The sequence below is a fragment of the Rhipicephalus sanguineus genome, chromosome 7, assembly GCF_013339695.2.
Source record: "Rhipicephalus sanguineus isolate Rsan-2018 chromosome 7, BIME_Rsan_1.4, whole genome shotgun sequence".
NCBI classification, from domain to species: Eukaryota; Metazoa; Arthropoda; class Arachnida; order Ixodida; family Ixodidae; genus Rhipicephalus; species Rhipicephalus sanguineus.
Genome location: NC_051182.1, coordinates 131,434,079 through 131,458,269, shown reverse-complemented (window position 1 = coordinate 131,458,269; position 24,191 = coordinate 131,434,079). Strand labels below are relative to the sequence as shown.

General features: G+C 46.6%; 1 protein-coding gene across 1 annotated transcript in view; it reads left to right on the top strand.

The window, feature by feature from the left end:
• Positions 1–22,023, top strand: part of LOC119399957 (serine/threonine-protein kinase SBK1) — a 64,155-nt gene extending 42,132 nt beyond the window's left edge. Inside the window, exons 2-6 of the mRNA XM_037666863.2 lie at positions 6,398–6,522; positions 7,066–7,254; positions 11,590–11,769; positions 13,004–13,185; positions 15,318–22,023. Coding sequence (XP_037522791.1) covers positions 6,403–6,522; positions 7,066–7,254; positions 11,590–11,769; positions 13,004–13,185; positions 15,318–15,702 — 1,056 coding nt within the window. The 5' untranslated portion in view covers positions 6,398–6,402 and the 3' untranslated portion in view covers positions 15,703–22,023. The remainder of the gene's footprint in view (positions 1–6,397; positions 6,523–7,065; positions 7,255–11,589; positions 11,770–13,003; positions 13,186–15,317) is intronic.
• The last annotated feature ends 2,168 nt before the right edge of the window (positions 22,024–24,191 follow it).

The window sequence follows — 24,191 nt, the reverse complement described above, 5'->3', positions numbered from 1 at the left end:
TGCAGGCAACCTTGCGTGTTTTTCTTGGCAGCTGACGCCCGCCGTCGAACGAAGCACTCGACACGCGCAATGTACGGTCACGTCTCAGCTGCGTTTAACAGCAGATCGAAAATGGCTGGAATGGGGGCTGAGGTGGTAGGTGTAGGCGGCAGATGGGTGCGGCGGCAAAGCGTCTTTTCTTTGGCCACGAGTCGTGTTTACTCGCGTGACACTCGAATACGAAGGAGGACGCATCACGCGGACCTTGGATACAGCCTAGACTTGGCTGGGCTTTGCGTGGCTGTTGCGGACTGACCGCGGCAGCCATCTTGAAGTCCGCTAAACAGACGCGGAGAGACTGGATAAACAAACAGTAGGCAAGCAAGCAAGCCGGCAAACGAACAAACAAGCAGACAAACAAACAAACACCCGCTGTGGATTCTCAGCGGGTAACATCTGGCGCTGCTAAACACGAAGACGCGGGTTCGATTCCCAGACACGGCGGCCACATTTAGACCAGGATGCAACGCAGGAACACCCGTGTAATTCGGTTTAGGTGCACTTGAAAAAAAACTTCCGGTGGTCGAAGTTAACCCAGAGTCCGCTACAACGGCGTGCCTCACAATTAAATCGTGCTTTTGAAGATCCCATAATTTAATTCAAACTTGCGACCACCAAACAACTCGCTCATGAAAGAAACGCATGCTCAGTAGGCATACCCAGGTGCGTAGCGAGATTTTTAACAGCGAAGTTGTTTAAGCGGGCAGTGGTAACTTTGGGGTGTACAAAAGCTATGATAATCATGAAAGGGTATGTGCCACAGAAATTGGGCAAATCCCACTACTCACCGCTGGTCCACTAAAAATGAAAGCAACAGACGGGAGGCAAACAGCAATTCAGATTTCTAGAAAGAGGTAACCAGCAATTGAGAAAATCTTTAATAAACCATCGGGATTAATTAACCCAGTGATAAACACCGTGGCGAACGTTTCAGATTCGCTGAAGCATCTGTACGGAGTGATTCAGCGGTATAAGTACAACGAGAGAATACTAGGGAACGGCAGCTGCGAGAAGACCCCGAAGCGATGGAAGCCCTACGCGAACGACGACGTGCCCGTAGATCTATGCGAGGTGCGAAGGCTCGGTTTCGGCGCGAGTTTCTGTCTCTGGAGTTTGGACATCCGTGTCGTCCTTGTGACTGTCTGTGGTTTAACTCCAACCTCTTTGCGCTGAGAAGTAACCTAGAGAGATAGATAATAATCTTCAAGGAAATTCTCGGAGATGGTAGCCTGGTTTGTCGCCTGGCTTGCTTGCTCTAAAACAATCTAGCATCACGTAGTTAAAGCCAACAAACGACCTAGAAGAACTTACCAGATTAGGCTTCAGAATCGTCCAGCTTTGCTGTTTCAAGCCTTGCGCGACTTAGTGCAAGCTTTGCCATTTTTTAAAGGCGAATGCCTTAGAAGCCTCATCAAAAGCGAAAAGTGACCGTCGGCGGCGTTCCGCGTTGACGGCGTAAACATGAGTGCCGCGAGAAATCATCACATGATGACGTCACAGATCGCCGACATTTGTGGTGTGATCACAACTTTACGGTACGTGACGTCACGTGATGACGTCATCACATGACATCAGGTGGGCCGATCCCGGAGGCACTGCATAATCACGTGAGGCTCAGAAAGCTTCCAGTAACTCCGATCCCGGAGGCAGTGCGAAATCACGTTGCGTGCAGAAAGCCTTTCGGGGAGAAGGGATCCATACAAACGAGTGAGAAGAGAAGATGGCTTTGGCCTTCAAGTCGTCCTCGGCAAATGCATGAGAGACCGTGTTCCTCACTCAGTCAAGCACTGCTTCACCTCCTCAGTCCCACTCACTCGGTGACGTTGCCGAGTAATTACAACCGCAACGGCGATGGCTAAATGAGGCAGCGGGTGAACGAACTTTGCCTGTTTAATATTCCAGTGGCACGACAGGCTATCTTTGCTCTTCGCGCAGCTACGTCAATACAAGTCCTATTCTTCGACGCGATTCCGCAATCACGCGGTCGAGAGTGGTGTGTCGCAACAACCGTTCTTCCGCGAATTCGGCCACGTTGGCTTCAAACGGAAAGCGACGACGTTCGGGTCAAGCGGAGGCAGACAGTGCGCATTATGCGTGACGTCACGACGCATAGACCTCTCGTGACGTTAGCTCGGCCAGTTGCGCTTGCGCACGGCCGGACCACGGCATCGATGACGACTGTCGACCAACGATCGGGTCTTTCGCGGCTCAAGACGTTTTCTCTACGTCCGTCTCGATGACATCAATGACGTCGATGTCTATTAGCATCCTATTTGAAGCCGACGATCAGTAGTCACGTAACTTGCTCATTGGAATCATGCATCAGTCCCTTTATTAAAGCGATGGCGTTAAAGAGCTCGTTTCGCAGAAATTCCGGTGTCGACGTCGGTGTCATTGGTTGTGAGCGAAAAATCAGCGTTGTCCACGATCGAAAAATTGAGAAAGATGCAAATAGAATAAATAATATAAAATATTTGGTTCGATTGAGAATCGAACCCAGGCCTTCTGCGTGGCAAACAGGTGTTCTACCACAGAGCCACGCCATTTTTTTGTGAGTATGTAAATAGTCTTGATTTGCAAGGCAATAAAGAAAAAAACAGAAAAAACACAGAGCCACGCCATTGCTTGAAACTGTTTCGGAAAGAAACACTATGCGAAAGTCATGTAGTAGTAGGAGACTCCTTTAACGCATGTAATATTGCGTGGCAGAAGCGTAAAATCGCGCCAGGCGTCCAAACATGGGAATTACGCAAGGAGTGGGTGTTTTAAAGGCGCACCCATTAGAAAGCGCTCAGACATACTTAACCATCATCATCAGCAAAGGCATCAACAAACTGGGCAGCTGCGTAGGTTCGCGTGTTGCCTTACGGACGCGTAGTGGGCCCTTTGGTGATTCGCAAAAGGAAGAATTATGGCGTAGTGGGCGCTGCGCAACTGTACTAGCAGTAGGCATTTTAGGATAGTCTGAAACGGACACTGTTACGCGCAGAGACGTTCGTTTCCTAGCGGCACGGTTGATTGCTGCATGCACCGAGAACCGAAGCTAGGCTAGCAATTGAGAAGGCGATGCGCACGGGGCCCGATTACGCTATCGCGGTGTACTCTTGAAGGCGAAGCTCAAGCGTGCTCCAAGTTTTTAAAATCTATTAGGGGTGTCCGAATATTCGCAAAAAAAATCGAAAAAAGAACAGAACAGCGTTCCATTCGATTCACTGTTCGAATCGAATAGCGCATATTCGAGATAGCGAATAATTTTCGAATATTTAGCCCCGACGGGAGAACCCCGAAGAACCGAAACGTTTAAACCGCGAGGGGTCGCCAGTTCCGGTCTTTATGTTGTAATAACCGAAGGACATCTTCGGCTGCACTCAGCTTCATCTAGCAGTGTAATTTTTGCACACGTGTACATGAATAACAGAGCCAGGTGTTGTCTGTGTAAATTGTTCTTGCAGGTACAGTATTCAACACTGATGGCTAGCTGCTTTTGGTGCGAAGGCACATGCTGCGATAGGTGGTTTATCTGTTTCATTGCACATTTAACTATATGTGTGGTGCTCGGTTGAACGCTGTTTAATTTTTAAATGCGAAGCATTTCTTAGCGAACCTCTGGCACTTTCAGCGTTTCTATCTACGTATCTATCTATCTATCTATCTATCTATCTATCTATCTATCTATCTATCTATCTATCTATCTATCTATCTATCTATCTAGCCGCCTACGTCTGGGTGCTCTCATGATCGCCTCCTTAACTTGGTGTAGATCAAAATTTGCATGGGAGGGTAAGAGGATTTGACAAATATGATTGCGGATCATGACATGAATAACGTTAAAATCCTGTCGCGTACGTCGTCAAACCATTTCCACTAGACACGTGTGGCACATACCAGTTTACCACGGGCCGCGGTGTATGGGTATGCGCCACAGGTGATTGACAGTTTATATCTACCCAGGAACGGCGAGAATAGACATTGGTAACTACTTAAATGCTGGAGCGTTAAGGAAAACCAACATAGGCAGCGTTGACTCAAAGAATGGAAAGAATGAAAATTAGGATCCCAGCAGGAATCGAACCCAAGCATTCTGCGTGGCAATCAGGTATTCTACCACTGAACCACGGCAGGTCTATAAACTGGTTTGGAAAAACAGCCTACGAAGGCGTAATATCGCTGCAACGTCAATTGTGGTTGTGGTGCTGGCTATCTACTTTTACAAGAAAGCAACAACCACTACATGATGCTCCTACGATGTGTACTCCTACGATACAGGCGTCATATCAGATTAACGTCTGTAGTTCCAGTGTTGGCTCCGCTTTTATAGCAGTCTAATAAACATTACCTTTGTATTCCTATGATTCAGCAATCTATATTGAACCAGTGCTCGACCCGGGAGGAATACATTAACGAAAGTTACATATGACATCCACATCACCGCACCGTATAGTGCACTTCGTCCACCAGAACGACGCACTGTCCTCTTCATTCCTTACGAGGCTGGGCGATGGCCTCATGCTGACCGAGGATGGTGCCAGATTGATTGACAGCCGCTTTGTAGACTAGGCTACGTAGGGCACATACGCCCAGGTAGTCTACGAATACGACAAACACCATCCACTGATGTTGGTCTACGTAGCACTTTCCAGGCCTGCCAGCCTCGACGGCATATACCTCACCAACGCGAAGGGTGACTTCAGATTCGGACATGTCGGCGGCTCTATCGACAGGCAATTTGTCGACGAAGTGACCGAGGCATCCACGATTTCCAACAGCTGTACTATACCTCATACTTCTCTACACATGAACCCCTCGTCTCCGCGATCACGACCGGATCCGACAACAAGTCATGACCAGCTGCTGGTGCTCACTGATCACGGTTATGATGCCCTTGTTCAAGAACTGTCAAGAACTTCTTGCACCCATGCACACGGGTTCGTGAAACGTGCGTGCGTTCTCGGGACACGTATAAGCACTACATATCAGCTTACCGCTTCTGGTGTTGGCAATACCCACGTTGCCATTGGCAGCGTTACCCAACCGTAAACAACTGGATATATAACACATATGCGGCTCTTCAACATATATATGTGTGCGTATAAAATTTATACAAATCTTTAGCACCATTTTGTAAGGTGTCGCTCAGTAAAAAAAGTTACGCCACAGTCACCTACCCGCCGCATGCTTCGCATAACATCGACTCCCACGGTACGTGGGATCTGCCGAATTTTATGTGTCAGTTTTATTTAGAAGCTGTATACAAAGTACCACCTTGAATGCGATAGTCACTACTGTGCTTCAACCTACAGTTACGAAATACCTCGCCTGTCCTAGTCGCTGCATTATACGAACTTACCTCCGTTTTCATAACTGTGGTATTTTTTGTTGACTAAGAGCACTCGTAATGTTCCTTTGCTTAAGTTGCTAACAGTTGTTTCAAATTAAATTTTGTGGAACGGCAGGGCTGCAATGCGGACATTTGCCTTACTATTCGAAAACTATTCGAATAGTATCGAGTCGTATTCACATTCGATTCGGTTTCATCGCTATTCGATTCGTATTCGTTTCGTAATTTAGTATTCGCACACCCCTACAATCTACAGCATCCTGGCTATATTTCAAGTCTGCCGTCGAGTTCACTTTTTTTACCTTTTTAGGCAAGATGGTTAGCGATGGGACGTGCCATTTACCCACGTCGGACGGCTGTACTATTATCGCTTCGTTTCAACTCTGAAGTACTCGGCCGCTACACATGCTTTCGGGTCCTTTTCACTTTGTTGTGCCTTAATGAACACTAGTTGTCAAATTAATTGCTCGTGTTTCGTTATTGCACTTCATTATAGTTGCTCACTGTCTCATCTGTTTTGTCTGATGATTTAAATGCACGTTGAGGAACTCCACGCGGTGAAAACCAGTCTGAAGTTTCCCACTACGGCGTGCGTCATAACGATATTGTGGTTCTTACACGTAAAACCCTAGAATCTTTTTGAAATATTTTTACATCAACGCCCACAAAAATTTTTTTCGTTTGTGTTTGCTGACAATCGGCAATATGCATTCATTGCTCTGGTGCTCAAACCTTCGCTATGACCGCGGTCTTAGGATAGGTTCCTATGTCATTATCGGAATTGGTTCGATGAATTCCTATTCGATAGACAAATGTATTGCACGACAAGAAAATAAAATCTGTCTCAACAAATGACATATCGCGCGTTTACCATGAGCGTTTTTCTTTCTTTCGACTTGCCGCATTACTAATTTCAGCGTTGAAGTGCCTTCACTTGATTGACCGCCCCAGCCGCACGCTTCACTAAAATGAGCACTTCTGTTCTTTCCCCAAACCTCTGTACTTTCTTTTACAATGCAGACGTGATGGACAAATCGAAGCAGCAGGCCACGATCCACAAAGTCCGTGAACTTCAGCTAGAGGCGGTCCAGATGGAGGAACACTATGACGTAATCAAGGAAATTGGCTCCGGAGATTACGGCAAGGTGAGTAGCCAACCGCGCCTCCATCAAGAAACGCGAAGACGTAGCGCCCGTTCTTCTCATTCGTTCGTTCGTTCGTTGAACTTAATTGCCGCTAATACATACATATCTGCGAACACTGTTTGGCCAGAAGCCAAAGTTTATAGTGGAGGCCATAATCAAAATTCATATGTGCAAGCAGCTATGAAAAACGAGTGCGAACGCAGCATTTGGTGAAACAACCGTATCACACAGGCCATACATCAAGGAAACACGGCACTGAACTTTTGTAGCGGCTTACAAGCAACCGAAGAGGTGCGTAACTTCGTAATCATGACCACCAAGCTCGTCTTAAACTTTTTCAATCACCGGCTTTACTCAACTTGAAAACATAACAAGAGATAGACATTTTGATATCATTTGTGTACTGGCGATGCCACCCGTAGAGGGGGCGAAACGTCTATCTCTTGTTATGTTTTCAAGTTGAGTAAAGCCGGTGATTGAAAAAGTTTAGGATGAATTCCCCGGGCTTTTGGAATATTTTCTCACCAAGCTCGTGTTGTGCAGGTTGTGCTGGCGCGACACCGCGAGACGGGCTCGCAGGTGGCGCTCAAGGCCGTGCCACGTGCAACCACGACCCTAAGGGACTTCCTGATCGAGTTCCACTACAGCTACTTCCTCTCGCCGCACTCCAGCATCCTGGACACGTACGACGTCTGCTTCGAGACGCCCGAGCACTACTACTTCGCACAGGAGGTACGTGTCACGCGTTTCTCTATATATACACGCGTATGAACGGGAAACATTATGGAGGCCACCCTAATCCTTGACTTGGGCGTCCGGTAGAGGCGCTCGCACGTCTTCGGTCGTGTTCCCTGGTGTATTCCTTGGGTTGACTTTGTTTCTTTGCGCTGACGAAGTGGATCTCAGAGGCCACGTATACAGAAGTGTGTGGTTCAGATCTGCTCCGCCAGGTGGCGCAAGGGTCCCAGCTGCTCACGATTTTTCAATGAACTGAGGCAGTTGATTTTCATTAATTATACTCATAATTAATTGGTCCTTATCTTAAAGTTATGCTCCGATATCGTTTGTATCCATTACAACTCTTAAGTTGAACCAGAGCAATCGATTTTTATTTTTGAGAATACTTTTTAGGAGTATTCGAAAAACCGGAAGGAAGTTCTCGACCGGAAGTGCTTGGAAGAGGAACAAAAGTGTCGCTCCTTGCTCGTGCCACTAATAAAGTGCCTCAGACACGCTGGCCGAAGTTTCGGTGCAAGGTCCTATTTTTGCCAAAGGCGCTTTGTCATCTTCGGAGGGTCGGTTGTGATAGTGTCAGTTGCTGACGTCACGTTATGATGTTGCATCAACGACTATGACGTTGATGTCAAAGAGCTAGTCGTTGACGTCGCCACCTTAAGACGTGACATCAACGTGACGTCAACGACTAGCTCTTAAGACTAACACGCCAAGGATGACAAGGCTCCTTCGACAAAGGTAGGTCCACCTGCAGAAACGTCGGCCAGCATGTCTGAGGCAAATCAGTCCCATTTATACGATACTTACAGTGCATTGTTTCCATTCGTTGGCTCCCACCTTTTCTGTGTGTATGTATGTACTGATGATTTTCTCGTGCTCTATTATTTCTCCATGGTACACGACGTTGGTAACAAATCACTACTATGCGTTGTACAAAGGGCACAGTATATATGGACACATCTTTTTCTCGCATGAAAGTCTTCCAGTGGTACGACATCGATGGATAATCACTCACTTTGGCACAGGACTTTTACAGCACTTGTGGACAGGTTTCTTGCTCGCACAAATTGGTGACCGAGGCTTGATCTCACGACGCTAAAGGTGGTAAGCTAAATATATTTAGACTGGCAACTCACTGCGTGGAAGTTCTTCTGTTTCATGGAGATATATACAGATGCTAGTGAGTAAAATAAAGGCTACTATGTGTAAATGAGCGATCGATCGATCTTAGAAATGAATTATTTCACAGGTGGTCGCTCATCTTTATGCATTGCCCCTTGGTGTTGAAATTTGTGACGTGCTTTGTTATTAGTGACATTATACAGAGTACAGAAAGAGCGCGAACGCTAGACTATACAACCGACGTTTACTGCACACTGTAGGCCAGGCCTAAGCCACATTAAACGAAAACTTTTACCGATATATTTTGCGCTGTTAACGGGTCTCCCTATTCTGGTCCGTAGCAAGCCTATCGAAACAAAAATAGTTAATAACGTTTGTATAGCGTTCTTCGGATAAGAAACGTAGTCGCGATGCAGCGAATTCAGAACACAAAGTGCCCTTCAACTTATAAATACGCTCACGCCATCGCGTTGAAGGTCAAAGACAACGATCTTGTGTACCAGTAAATGCCCCTGTCTGTCTAAGGTTGCAAAAACAACGTAGTCGCAGAGACGAAGTTGTCCCATCCACAAATATCAACTCTGAAAGGAGATAAAAAAGCACACACAAACACACCGAGAATCAACGATCTGTTGTTTTGCTCTCTCAAAGATCGGAAAGTAAGAAAAAAATAAAAGTAATGACAAACTAAGCCGGTAGTCAGACATCGATAATACTCGTCGATTGAATAAGCTTTCGACAGAAAGTGGGTGGAGCGGTATGGTGTGTGTGGGTGTAATCAGAGATATATCGTTGATCGATGTCACCTCATCCGACGTTTGGTTTGAGTATCCTGTTGACGAAGGTACTATTTTCTGCCTCGTCCTATTTACACGGCAACTAAGTAAGGCACGTTAAATATGGCTGTCCCAGGCGGTCATGTCATCGGCACCGCTGCAACTAAAAGCAAAAAAAAAGGGAACACTAAAAGCGTGGGCGGTGTTGGCTGTCGCAGTCAGTCGGGGCAAGAAAGCTAGCATATAATTTACGAGCGCTTGGCCTATGCAAGGCAGCAGCAGCAGCAACAGCCAGCGGGCCGTTTTGCTTCTTCTTTCTTTCACTCTTAGTGAACGAAAAGAAAACACGGTCTTTTTTCCTCTGCACAGTAGCATTTCTGCCGGATGCGCAGGGTTGTGTTGGCGCTGTCCAGTTCTGTAGCGACGAATGAAAAAGGCAGTGTACTCGGCGATTGCAGTTAAAACATGCACGGCGTGACTAATGCTCTTCACTGACCGGCTTCGAAATAGCAACGCTGCCTTGCTCGCTTCGCGCCAGTCGAAAGTGTTCTTTATTTAGTCTGCAGGCAGGCCCTTATAAAGGTTTGCCTGACAGCCAGCTTGGCGTGGACATCTAGCGCATGTCTAATGGTAAGCGTATATAGTATGACTTATTAAAGCTTACGCAGTATGAGCATCGCTTCATCACTGCCTTGGTGTTCTTGGTGAAAAGAGCAAAAAAAAAAAAAGCTTTAGGGGTATCGGATGTCTCGTAATCGGCTTGGCAGAGACGTCTAGTAGACGTTTATAATAAACATATTAAGTGCTTAGGGTTCTGCCTCAGTTCCAACTCGATTTTCTCTTAGTTCTACCTTAATTTCACCAGCCGAGTGGATATGTCGTTGTTCCGTGCTAAACGCAAGGTTGCGGGTTCGAGTTCAAGCCACGGCATCCGGAATGAAAAGTGCCTGCGCGGCAATATCTGGAAGTCTGTTAAATATCTCCAGCAGGCGGTTAAAACCGATGCCAAAGCTACCCATTGATCCGGGCAGCGGGACATCTAAATTGCGCAGATGTTTAGATTAATATTAGCCCGACCAGGACAGTCAGTAACTATTTTATTTGATTGTACACATGGCACTCATCCACTCTTCGCGACGATACCATCCCTATCATAATAAAGCAGTAAAATTTGGCTCTATGCCATAGCGTTGTCACTCTTGGCTACCAGGGCCCTTTGCGAATTCTTCGCAATTTATCTTAGACGTGCTTCCTGTTTTCGAGTCTTCGCTGTCATCCCTATACCGTCGTCACTTCCCCCTTTTTTTCTTTACTTTTTCCCTCACTTCCCCAGCGTCTGAGTAGCTGGCCGGAAGCCCTTGGTTAAGGCAAGGCTTTCTAATATTCCACACCAGTAATAAATATGATTCGGACGACCGTCCTCTCTGTCTTACGCCCACCTACTTCCGGAAGTCATTGTTTCGAAACCGTATCCATTGCCCTGTCCGAAGAACCTCACTTGTCGCACCAAAGCCACAACGCCCGGTTATTCATGGTCGGAATAACATCGGAACAAATACAAATGCGTACACTAATGAGGCGACATCTTCATGGTATGTTCGATGCCATCTGCGTCCTCGCAGTAATGTCGTCCTTCTGTTTGGCGACTATTCGCTGTGTGTCGCAACGTTACCCTCCTACGTTTGCCCTCCTAGAGTAGATCAAACACATCATTCTGATGTGGACGGAGGTTGCGGGTTCGTCTCCCACCTGCTGGAAGTCGTTTTTTTTTCGTTAGTTCTATCTTATAATATCTACTGGTATTTAAAGCAACAGATAAATTCCTTCACTGCTTCCTTGGCTTCGATATCGGTTAGATTTATACGATAGTGACTCCTACTCAAGGCATTCGTATGAAGCTGCGGGTAAATATGTAAAAAAAATTTCGCTTGTATGTGGGGTAGAGGGAGCATGTTTTGAAGACGATCAATGTCTTCCTAGGTATCTTTCCCCCACGTTCTGTAGCGGGGTATGATAATATCCAGGATGTCGATAATACATTCTGAACGAATTCAACTGCCATATTTACTGGAGTACCACTGACACAGGCTATGGTTCGTCATCTGTTGAGTAATGTTGACAAAGCAATGGCTACTGGTGACTGATGTTGGCTGCTGATGGGTAATCGCTGTTATAACCGGAACACTGTTCTATCTCAGTTCATTGATTACGTTGGTTTGTGGAGGTGTGTGGAGAGGGTTTGCGCATGCGCAGTAAGGGTGGTCACGCCGCACACTACTACCACCACCATAAGATACTTCGCATCTAATATATCACGTGAGGAGCCTACGGTATTGTTTTTATAGTGTTAGAGTAATCCCTAGACATGCCACTCGCCAAGCCCACTCACTGACTTCCGCGTACCTCACGCGTCCATGTCTTCTCCTGTTTTCAGGTGGCGCCGTACGGAGACCTGTGGCACGCCGTCGAGTACTACGGTGGCATCGATGAGCGCGACCTCAAGATTGTCCTCAGGCAGATCATCCCCGCCCTCGAGTTCATGCACAGCAAGGAGCTGGTGCACAGAGACGTCCGAGCCGAGAACATACTCATCTTCAGCAAGGACTTCACAAAGGTAAGCAACGATCTCGCAACGTTCTTCTGGTTTGAATACGTTCCTCGATTCACAGAAAGGTTAAGTGCTCTAAATGGTAGTGTGTGCAAACAAATCTCCGTGCAGATGTGAAATTCTGGGGCGACAGCTGCAGACTCGCACCTTTCCTTCCCCTTATCTCCACTGACTCTTCACCCTTTTGTAAATTATGCGCATCTTCCACAACAGACTTAAAGTACATAATGTGGGGGTGCCCTAAGCGCCCTCTTCCCCCTTTCCTAAAACACTTATTTTTTTAGTGAGGAGCAGTGGGAGGCTGCCTTGGACATCTCGAGGCCCGACATTCAGGCCATCCTGGAGTGGGCTAAGAGGGCAGAGGAGGGCTACTTAAAGAAGTTCCTCCCCCCACACTCTATCCAATTGCCCTCTTCCCTTTAAACAAGGATAAACGAAGTTGCTCATTCATTCGATTAACAGAAGTTATCCGTGTAACCTAATCAATACATGAAAACTAGTTCGCAATAACGCAGCTCGTTGTATTCTTTCCAGTTATAACAGAACTGCCAGCTTATAAGAGCCATGGAAAATGACGTTGCACTTTCATCTCTTGCACCTAGGCATCAAATGTCACGTTTATCATATTTCCATAAAAATCTTACCACACAACATTGCATGACATGTTTATTCATACTCCGCACTGTATCGCGTCACATCGATAATTCTGATAAGGTTTACGTTATTTCTAGCAGCACACACTCTACCAGTCATTCATTCCTCGGACGTCACAAGAGTTTCAAACCACCTTCCCAGGAACATTTTATCTATGTGATAATTCCTTATTTCGTGAGGCCTTAAAAACATTACTAACTAGAATGCGATTTTATTCACCCGTATATTCCGTACGTCTTGTTATTCATGCATTTCCTTATATTTTGTATTTATTGTATATGTTATGTTGATTTATAGCCTTGTGATAGCTTCTTCCATTTTTCACTCAGTGTATTCCCAGTGAATTATGCACCTATATTTTACTTATGTTGTACAACTTCCCATGTAACCTGTAGCGCACTACCATCTGTAATGTCTTGTTTGGCCCCGAGAGTACAATAAATGAAATGAAATTATGCGAAGTTTATGTTCAAAGTGTATTCGTGATGATCAGGGGGTCTTGCGTCAGCCATATTGTTTGCTCGACCTTTGTGTTTCACGTCTTGCCGTTCACGCTGTCTCGCCGACGTGCTCCTAATCTGACCAGGTCAAGCTGACCGACTTCGGGCTCACGAGGAAAGCCGGCACGCTGGTCAAGAAGCGGACGAGATCGCTGCCCACCTGCCCGCCCGAGATCTGGGAGGCTGTCCACCTCGAAGGCTACACGGTCGAGCTGGGCTCGGACGTCTGGCAAATCGGCATGCTCATCTTCTCCTGTCTCACTGCGAGGTAAACGTGAAGGATATTTTATTTCAAATTCAGAGCCTTTGAAAAGAGGCATCAGCGGTGGCGAGGGGAGATGGAAACCTGCGGCGAGGGGCGCGGAAATTTGTTGTTCTACGCGTCCTTTGTGTACGGACGAGATCCGTCAGAACCTAGCCTTATACACCTTCGCTGTAAAAACGGCATTTCTATCGGCAAACGACGCTAAGTAAAAGAACACTCTTATAGTGCAGTAGAGTACCGACCGCAGAAACAAAGTTGTCGCTTCAGCTGGTTTGTGACATCATGAAACGAGTGTACCGTTTCTTTGTCCTTAATTCTTTTTCTGCGCTGCCTTAGTTTCACACAGACAGCATACGTTACGACCACAGTCCAGAGGGCCCGAACGCCATCAAAATTATTTTATTTGAACAAAGTACAGCCGAATTCTAGAAAATGGGAAGGCGTAATGGTTTTGGGGGGCATCCTCAGTGAAGGTGCACCGTGTCGCGCTACAGATGCACAATGGGAATTAAATTGGTTTGGGAAGGGTAAAGACCTAAGAGAGTTGCCTGGATAGATGTACGAAGGGGAGTTTTAGAAGTCACAAATGATAAAATAGGTCTTCAAGGGAACGGATAGGGCAGTTTGAAAGAAGGCAGGAAAGCTAGGATGTGGTTCCCAGCTTACGACTCAGCTTACAGTAAACGGGCCAGCCAAAAAAAAAAAAAAAGGAAACCAAGACCAGGCTAGTCACTGTAATAGTCAGTTTGCAAGAGTTCTTTAAATTTATAATAAAGTGTGACACAGTGCAGACACGGGTACTCAGAAAAGATTAAAACTACAATGCGTGTAATCACACTTTATCTAAAGCCAACTAAGCCGCTTCCCCGTCTTTCTTATAGTAATTTGCTGATCATAGTTTCAGTAGTCATGATAAGTTGGCAGCGTTGCTACACTGAGTTCTTTTACAAGGAACTGGCACACCTAACACGCATGTTTTACTCTGAATGTCTTGTTTTTGCGTTGTTTCTTCAACACGCACTCACGACTGGAGAGTCAGTACAAAAGAACGTGTTGCTGGGCAAGTTGGTGTTTGCGAAATGACATTTTCCTTCCTTCGTTCATTCATAGCGAGGGTCTCGTTCCGGCAGACTTGATGCCTTCAGGTAGTATGCTAGGGCTTATTGGTCTGCTGTCCGCTCGTTAAAAAAGTTCACCTTGATGACGCCAGCTGGCAAAAACAGTGTTGCACACTCGCCGCCACGGCTACGAGTTTGCGCGCACATAAATACTACATAAAGAGGACGGGGGGACGACCGCCGCCGTAGCTCAATTGGTAGGCGCGTTATCCGAAGGTTGCAGGTTCGGTCCCTGCCGGCGGCAAGTTGTCTTTTCGTCCACTTTGCTTTCTTCACATCTATGTCATGATTACCACGATACACTTAAAACAGTAAAATCAACGTCCCCTATACCATCCTTGACTTTATTATTTGTTGGTTTACATTAAAGCTGTATCAAAGAAAGAAACGAGCCCTCAAAATTCCCTTCCTTCGTTTGTTTTGTGAGCGTGCTTCAGCGCTACATCATATCAATGGTAGAGGTACGTTGAGCGCACCAGTTTAACCCTTTGAGACGCTATGTACACAATTTTGTACACCACTTGTTCTTGCTATTTGTATTGACTAGGCGCTAAGAAAGAGCAAGATACGTTGAGCTTTGGATGAATTGAACCACCTGCATAATAAATGTCTGTTCATTTAACTTCATTTTGCAGTGTACTGTTGCATATGATCACTTTTTGCTGAAGGCACTACCATGTTCGATGAGTCTTTCGATGTGCCGCTTCCCGCAACCCACATCAAAAGTACCATTTTTCTTTGCTCAACACGGACATAACCGAAAACGAATTCGCAAGATATTTCTAGCCTGAGATTTATGCAAAAACGCAGCATGAATGACTTCAGAATAAATAGATATTTAATTACAAAGTGATTAGGAATAATTACTATAACGCATATAAATTAACGTATTCCGACATTATTTTTGTTGCAATATAATGTCGAGTGGAAATAAAATTGTATCAATTTGACACATTTACAGACAGTTTTTCATAGGTGGCGTCTGAAAGGGTTAACACGCAGGCTTTGAACTCGCAGGTTTCCCTGGGAAAAAGCCGACATCACGGACGGCCGCTTCAACGAGTTCCTCGACTGGCAGAAGCGCAAGACGACGAGGACGCCCCGGGAGTTCAAGCGGTTCACTCCGCGACTGCTGCGCATGATGCGGAGGCTGATGGAACCCAAGCCCACCAAGAGGTACCCCGTGACGGAGGTGAACAAGTACTACGGCGACCGGTGGCTCATGGTACGGTCGCCGAGGACGTCCAAGGTCTCCGAGATCTGGGACACCGCGACGGCGGCGGCCGTGGCGGGTCACGAGAAGAAGCTGGGCGACGAACTGTTGCCGGAGTACGGCAAAGAGCAGCGGATCCAGAACTGGATCATGTCCGGAGCCGAGGGCCAAGCAAAGGAGAGCCAGTAGGAAGTCACACGCCCGAGGTGGGCGATCACGGCCATCTGGCTGGGATGAAGACAGGGAAAAAGCCAGCAGGAAGAAGCCGCACCAACCTAGTGGCAGCGGCCCGGACTCGTCCATCCGGATGGACGAATCCACGGCGAGTCACAAAAACAATCTAAGCGTAATCTACTTTTCGCGGGCTGTGGTACTTCGATGTGTGCGGATTCTTAGGGCAGATAAGAGTGCGTAGCTGTACATGGCCGGCACGTCTTTCATGTGAAGCTTATGGGGAGAAAGGGTGTGTGTAATAGGATGTTGGTTGGCTGCTTAGCTCGGCTTAGCTGGCTTTCGGTAAGGCCAGGAGAGTAGACGGACAATATGAATAGTTGGCATCTGACGAAGCTGAGGATAAGGCCTTGAAGATCTATACTGTGGACAGGGCTGAAGCGATAGTTATGGTCATCGGCTTTGCGAGTGCGGTGCTCGGGGCCGGCACCTTTGAGTTGTGCCTGGCTGCTCGCTGTAATAATAAGGACATTCGTCGCATGAGCAATGCCTGCGCTTCGAACCAGAGGTCCGCGATGTGCGAAGAGAAAGTGTGTTGCGCATGTCGTGGAACGCCTTCAGGAAAAAGTATGACGACGAGAAATCTCGCGGCTCTCCCGAAAGGAGCTCGAAGCGAGCCACCAACTCTGGAAGCGGTGACAACACATAACATCAAAACGCCCCGGCCATTGCTCTTCGCAGGACCTAGACGTTACACAGCCGAGGAAGAACGATGGCAAACAAATGCAAGAGGTTACAAGGGGCACTACAAGAAACGATAAGACAGTGATGGATATAGCCGTGGCACGTACACCGCAAGAGGCAGCCATAATGTAACACAAACAATGGTACAAACAAAAGGTTTTGCCAAAAAGTGTACGACACCGAGATTTAAGCAGCAGAAAGCACAGAAGCAACAAACTCCGAAGACGGGTTGCTAAAGTTAATTTCTTGAGGAAGAGAGAGCAGACGTTCACGGAGCTCACGGAAAGTTTCATTTGTCGAGGATTGAGTCACTCGGCATTTCCAAGTGCGAGAGCGTCGGTACATCTCCAGTGACTTCATCCGTTAAGAAAGTATTTCAGCGATTAAGAATGTAACAAAAAATAAGAGTCGCCCGAAGCAGATGTACGAAGAAGACAGAAGGATGTGTGGTCATTTGTATAAGACTTCGCTGACCACTGCTGCTGCTGCTATTGGCAATGATAAGGGTGATCACTGTCTAGAAAGAACAGCTTTCATATGTTTGGAGGGCCTCACCGATACCGCGGTATATTTGCACCACCTCGCGGACTGGTAACTGGATGTCTCGTCACACATTACGCACCACCGCTGTGGCGTTTCGTCTTCCAAGATCAACCTCTCTACCGCAAGTAATAATGAAAGTGGTGGTGAGCGTCTGTTTTCACCTTTTTCTGGCTCATTTGATGTTGAAATAGAAGACCGAAATCTCTGGACGTCCCTTAGACGTCTCTGCTTCGGCGTAGTATACACGTCTACAAGAGGTGGCTGCAGCAGACGAATACAAAACTTCTTATCGTCTGCAAGCGTTAGCCTCACGCGACACTGCAGGAAAACCTGTCTGATACGGTTGGATCATCGAGCAAGGGACGGGAGCGACAGAGGCGCCACGTCGCGGCACTTGCTCGCTCCATTGGCACGGCGGGAAGGGTTGTGTGGTCGATCGCCTGCCGTGACACAAAGAAACACTGACGTCATCACCCACTGACGTCATCACGGTGTGGTCTTCAAATAACTCTATCTAGACAATACGATGAGTGCAGTACGAAGTGCGCGGTGGTGTCTGTCAGAAAAACTGTAGCAGTTGTATGCCTTGGTGACTAATGTGACGTGTGTTTCGCTTGCTCCGCTGAGATGTGTTCGCCGCTGGTGGATGCCGCGTTAGTCGCAATGAATGTCGGGAAGGTTCGCGTTAAGACTTCCATACATGCATTCAGCCAAGATATAATGCCACTGCATAGTGTTCAAAACGACGCTGAGGTGGGAAGAGCAAACCCTGTTCTCTTGTTGTTTTTTCTCTCAGAAATTGCCGTCAGTGACGATAGTATTCCATAAAAGCGATTCCAAACCCATGTTCTGTTTCTAAATAATTCAAGGACAACTTTCAGTAATAACGATAGAAATCTCCAAATGGGGCCCTTGCTTTAGGAACTTACTTTGACTTAGGCAGCGATCGCTATTATGTCCTTCGATTCAACTGTTTGCACGTTTCCTGTACGAAATGTAGCAGTTCGATATCAGGCTCTAAGTTAAAGCTGTACTGTATCTGCCCCGTATATAGTTAATGCGGTGTAAATGTAAGATCCCAATAGCCCCTACCCCGATCCCGTTCACAACGTTTCCTTGAGTAAGACTGTCTACAAAACGGTTCAGTGCGTGCGTTCGTGTTCCCACCTCATGCCTTACGCTTAACCTAGTCCTGACGGTTGCGCGAATGTTGGCTCATCGTTAAATAATATCGAACGGATTACCCTCTATCCCCCCCTCGCCATGTTAGCGTCCAAACTTCAATGAAACGCTTCATTTAGTTCAATGAGCGTAATTTTAATCAATGCACCTAAAGACCTCATTGTGAACCAGTTACAACAGGCGGCCATAGAAGCAGTGAAGTCTTTGTAAAAAAAAACAGCTGAGGTCGTTCTCCCGGTGTTGAGTATTTCCTGCAGGCGTCAGGTCGCACACATTAAAAAAGAAAGAGAACGTGAGGCAGTGGACCTGCAGCTTCTATAAATTATAGCCATGCACGTATGATACTGACGTACTAGGACACTGTCGAGTAGAAGGACGCCACTAACGCAAGATGGTGTCCTTGTACGTCCTCTGTCTGGTGGATGGTAGATGATATCCTTCTACAACGACACCAACAACGCCAAACGGTGTCCTTTTACGTCCGCTGGTGAATGGTACATGGTGCCTTTCTACTCGTCCATGTCCTTGTTCGCCAGCGTCACGTTACGTAACTATAACAAAAACCAACTAGCCCAGCTGCTTGTGCTTACCTTTTCTTTTTTTTTGAGGTTGAGAAAATACTTACAGGGGTGGACGAGTATGTAGACGTGGTCTTATCGTATAACAAATATCACACACACCAGTAAAACAAAAACAACTATATTCCATAGCCTGCAGATGCGCGTCTTTGTGGACAGCGACCACAGTGTTGCCGAAGATGACACGACAGCGAGTTTTTTCGACAGGTTTTCATTCAGTACAAAACTTGGGCGCACAGATGAAACTCACGCGCGCATTGTCTTTTTTGCGTGGAAAAAGCTAAATTTTTACTCGGCCCCACAGCCGTTCGAGGTGTGGTGGTCGAAAGCATATTTTTTACCACGTCGACGTACCTCTCAAAGTTTTTTGCCTCGTCGCGTTCCCCGCGAACACCGTGTGACGCACTACAAGACGCTCACCCATGACTCACATCAGGAGCCTTGAATATACTTTTTTTTGTGTGTTTCACTTCATGTATTGAGGAGAGCAGCGGGCATTATCTATCATTCTGTAAGGTAAAAGAACATTACCATAATGGCTATGTACGGAAACGAAACTTTAAAAAGTCGTAGTTAGTGTAGACACCGATAGTTTGACTGTACAGAAAATATTGGAGAACGGGAGAGGATGTCGTTTCAGTTTGGCACCAGTATTTCGACAACGCGGTGCATCTTCATGTCCTGGCAGAATCCTACATAGGATTCTGCCAGAAGTGGAGGCTTTCCTAAGACGCTTGTTTTTGTCACGACGTTAACGAAGACAGTTTCTTCATACAAAAGCATTCATCCTAAAGAGATGGCCTTTAGGAAGGCATGAAATCTTCGACAGAACCTTCGAGATAGCAATTCCTCTTTACAATATTCACATTTAACAAACGCGTTGACACTTTTGTAGTAAAAGTATTCGGTGGCGCGGTCTTCCACCATCGAAGACCCTTACACCATCGAAGCAGTCTTGGTGGCAACAATCCCTCTTTCTTGAAATCTTGACTCTCGAAGGTGTTGTCGTGAAGGCCTAATAACACCGCTGGTTGAAGATCTCGTCTGTTGGCGAAATGTTCGGCAAAGACGCAACGCTGTTGTCGAAACGCTTGCGCACAGGACGCTAAATTAAAGAACATCCGGTTCCCTCGTTCTCCTTTATTTTCTGCGCACGATTTCACCTTTGGAATGCCACTGCGGGCCGCAGTACGCGAAAGGCTACGTGAACACAACTTCGCCCGGACAGTGGTACCATCTTTCTAAAGGCAAAGGAACGATTCTGCAGTCATTAGTACTCAACCTAAAGCGACTTCACCTTCAAAAGAGCAAAGACAGCCTTATACCCTAATGGGTTTCAATTCTTTACCGATACGGTGTACCAGCGACTCGGCTTAAAATAGTATAAAATACAGGTTTAAAATAGTTTAGAAGCTGTGGGAATCAGATTCAGTGAATGTAGAGTGAATCTGGATAGGAGTGAATTTGGATCCAGATTCACTGATCACGTGGGTGTCTTCTCGCCCGCTCGGGTGTACATGCCTTAAACTACAAACCCTTTTCCGAAACGTGGAAATCTCTAACTATACTCTCTTTCCTGTTTTCAGAAACTCGTTGTTCACGCACATACAACAGCAGCTGCACATTCAGATATATTTTTCTCCACTGTGCTAACCATAGCTGGCAAATGTGTTAGGCTTAATGAGTTCATGTGTAGAGTGATGTATGGCGCGTGTATTATTCCTGTATGTACTGCCTGAATAGCGAGTGTGCCCAGCAGTATAAGACGAAGCAGTCGGGCTCAGTCTTCAAGTATTGCGATATTGTAGACTTCGTGTCTTCTCTGGCGGAAGTTTCGTATTTGATGTCGTGGAGTTCGGATCGTATTACTCTAGAGCCTTCGTGTAGAGAGACAAACCGTTCAATGTTCACACTATGCCCGTCATTAACTGCGTTCCGTCGTCCGCTATGTCTAGAATGCGACGTACACAACTTGCACAAGACTACTACACTGTCCTCAACTCTCGTTGTGGTATAGCGAGACCTTGCTTCTGGTGTTTCTTAGTTAAGTTTCGTGTTTCACAGAGGAAACAATAGCACTGCACCGAAACAAAATAACGCCCTTTTACAGGCGCCCCCTCGCGGAATGTAATTTCGATCCAGTTTTGAATGCGATCATATAGACTGAATGCTTAAGAGGACTGAATGCAATCCGACTTTGTGTTCGCTCCACACGCGTACTTCCACGCGACGCTCCTTCTTGTCTCCGTGGGGAGTCGTCCTTCAATACTTCGATTCTGGGAGAAAACTCGATTTAACGATGTCAATGGGATACGAGGATTTGACTGCATAGAGAGCTTCGTTAAATTTGAATCACTTATACATTCACGTGCGCTGTACTCAAAAGCAGGACATGACGTAATTGGAGGCAGCCTATGACACTTATCCCACTTGGGAAGAAGGTGGCATCAGTGAAGAAGGTATTTTGACAAGCAATTATTCTTTGATGAGGAGTGCCTGGTAATACATAGACCTCCGAGATCTGGCGGCATGGTGTCCTTAGTCTCGGGGACATGTCCGGGCGTTGGGTGACGCTACTTACCACGCAAACGAATTATGTTCAGGTGGAGCGTCGAGTCGAAGCACGCTTGTGGAGGACGTATGGAAGTTTGACTCAGGAAAAGCGTGTCACCTTCCTTGAATCCTCTCGACACTTATGAGTTTCAATCTGTATGTACCCCACCCAGACGTATGCGCACAACTTCAGTGTAGCACAACCGATGTTTCTTTTCGACCTGCCTGAAGATGGCGTGCAGGCACTGCAGTGCTGCCATCTACCTGCCTCAACATTATTCGTGCCATGTGAGGTTCACTCCTTGCGCGTCTCACCTTACTTTCCTCACACATATCAGACACACGACATTATTTCGTTCGCGTTCCATTGCGAAGCAAAAAATAAAAGATATTTTTTGGAAATGCGAACCGCAGTCTCGAGATGATGGTCACCCAGCCCAAACATATGATGTCGTTGTTCTAAGCGACACGTGCCTCTCTACAAACTAATAACGTGTCTTAAATAAAAAAAGAAATGTAAAGGTGTTCGGTTTTAAAAGGGGAAGGTGGCTCTCTGGCGAATTATCCTAAACAAAGAGTGTTTGTTGTCGGCTGTTTGTATTTTTTCTCTCGTGTTTTTTTTTTTCTCTCGACTGGTGTCCGTATGTACGGAGATTGCACACGAAGGTGTTGTTGATGTTGTTGACGTCTTTTGTATTTACTCGTCGTGTATTTAATAAAAACTTGCCCGATGTGAGAACTATACTCCCGGTCTCCTGAAATTTGTATGAACGTCTCCTTCCGACACTTGTAGTTCCAGCTCCAGGCAGCGGGTTTGATTCCCAGCTGCTGCGACCAAGTTGCGATGGGGGAGAAGCGCAGAAATGGTCGTGAACTTGGGTGTTCGAGCATGTTAAATAATTAACCAAAGGTGATGTAATGCAATCGGAGTCCCAAATTACGGGGTGTTTCTGGTAGCAGAAATAATTTTTCAATTATTTTTAATGCTGACCGTCTTTAGATTGAGAACGTTGCAAGTGCATGGATATGTTGTAACAACTAGAGCGTGCAATATGACACAGCACATGTGAGAGCAAGTATTCACCGAAGACAAAAAAGATGCTCTACAGAACCCTTGGCAGTACAGTCTATGGATCAATCATACAAATAGTTCACTCTAGAGCAATGTTACAAGTAATAATAATAATAACTGTGGTGGTTTTACGTCCCGAAACCACGATATGATTATGAGTTCGAAATGCGACCGCCGCGGTCGGAATTCGATCCCGTGACCTTCGGATCAGCAGTCCATAACAGTAACATAACATCAGCACAACCAGTGCGATGTCGGTGCCCGTTAGAGAACTCCAGGTGGTGGAAATTATCCGAAGCCTTCCATCACGGCGTCTCTCACGGCCCGAGACGCTTTAGGACGTCAAAGCCAATAACGCGTACTAAACTAGTGAACGTTATCCGTTAATTCTAGCGCCCCTTCCTCGACAAAGAATTTCGAAGCCCATGAGTACCTCTTGTTGCACATCACAGGTGAGTACGTGGTAAATTACTTGTGATCACGCTTTTGCTTAGTCACGTAAGTTAGTGATTATACTTCACTGCGTAAACATTTTTTGGCTGGGCCTCCGGGCACGTATGTGTGTGCATGTGTCCCAGGCTGTGTAACAGTGGGGTGGCGTAACAAAAAACTAGGAGACGCCAAAACAGGTAAGTGATTTCACTTGATCAACTTATAAGGGAATATATGACACGTTGCCGCATCATTCTGTGCGAAAATAGAGCAGTGCAATGCATTTGTCACAAGAAGTATCATGTCGAAAAGGAGCGGCAAGTGCAGCTTTGCGCCACTCTAGCAAACATACCATACAGCGGGCGCAGAAAGAAAGAAAGAAAGAAAGAAAGAAAGAAAGCCCCTGCAGCGGCTGCAGCAGGTACCTTGCGATGCAGTTTGCGCAAAAGAAAAAGTAGTTTAAAAGGACTGAGTGTTGGTCGTTGCAGTTGTACAGCTCTGATACGCAATTGGAAACAATTCTTACGCACCACCTGGCCATTTCATAGTCTCTGCCATGCATTTCGCTCGGTAATGATCACTTCAAGTTAGTCACTTTTTTTTAGTAACTAAGTGCTTGTGTGACGCAGTCACATTATCAACGATACGATCGAGCTGTAACAAGGGACCCACCTCCATCCTCCAGCTAGTTTGAAACAATAGATCACCCGGTGGTCGTATCACGTAAAGTTCCTGGACACTCTTTCTCTGCTGGTTAGATTCATCTTGATTCTTCCCTGCACCTCCCTTAGCCGGAGCTACTTCCCACCACCACACAAATAACCGAGAGGAAGCTTTCGCGTAGCGGCAGCTACAAACCAATTCGTTACCCTGTCTTACCACCCTTCCCCTCGCCCTTCACCATCCATTCTGCACAAACTTCGCACCACCCTTCACCTTCCGTCCTGCACAAAAATGTCAGTTTCACCGCAAGGGCGAAGCAATAAATGCGACAGCAACAAATTGTAGTGTTACACGAAGTGAGGCTGGCAGCTAACTATTTTGTATCCAATGTAGCGTAACTACAAAACGCTGGTGTAAGATAATACGGCCGCTCCAGGGAGAGATGCTCTCCGCATAGTCCTTTCGCGTTGACAGCGCAGCACGTAAAAGGGTATACGAGCCGCCCGCTGTGATGTCTTTCGAGATAGCGCGCGCGCCAGCGATCGCGACCGCGCCCTTAGAATCAAAGTTCAAAGTGGCTGCTCGGGCGACAACCCCTCCTCCCCCGCCCCCCACCTCGTGTCTTTTTATGGTAATTAAAGACGGGCGGGGCGTTTCCTGTCGGCTTCGACGGCAGGCCTCCCGAGCGGGGTGATGTTATCGCATGCACCCTCCGAGCGACGGAAATGGGCCGTCTCGTT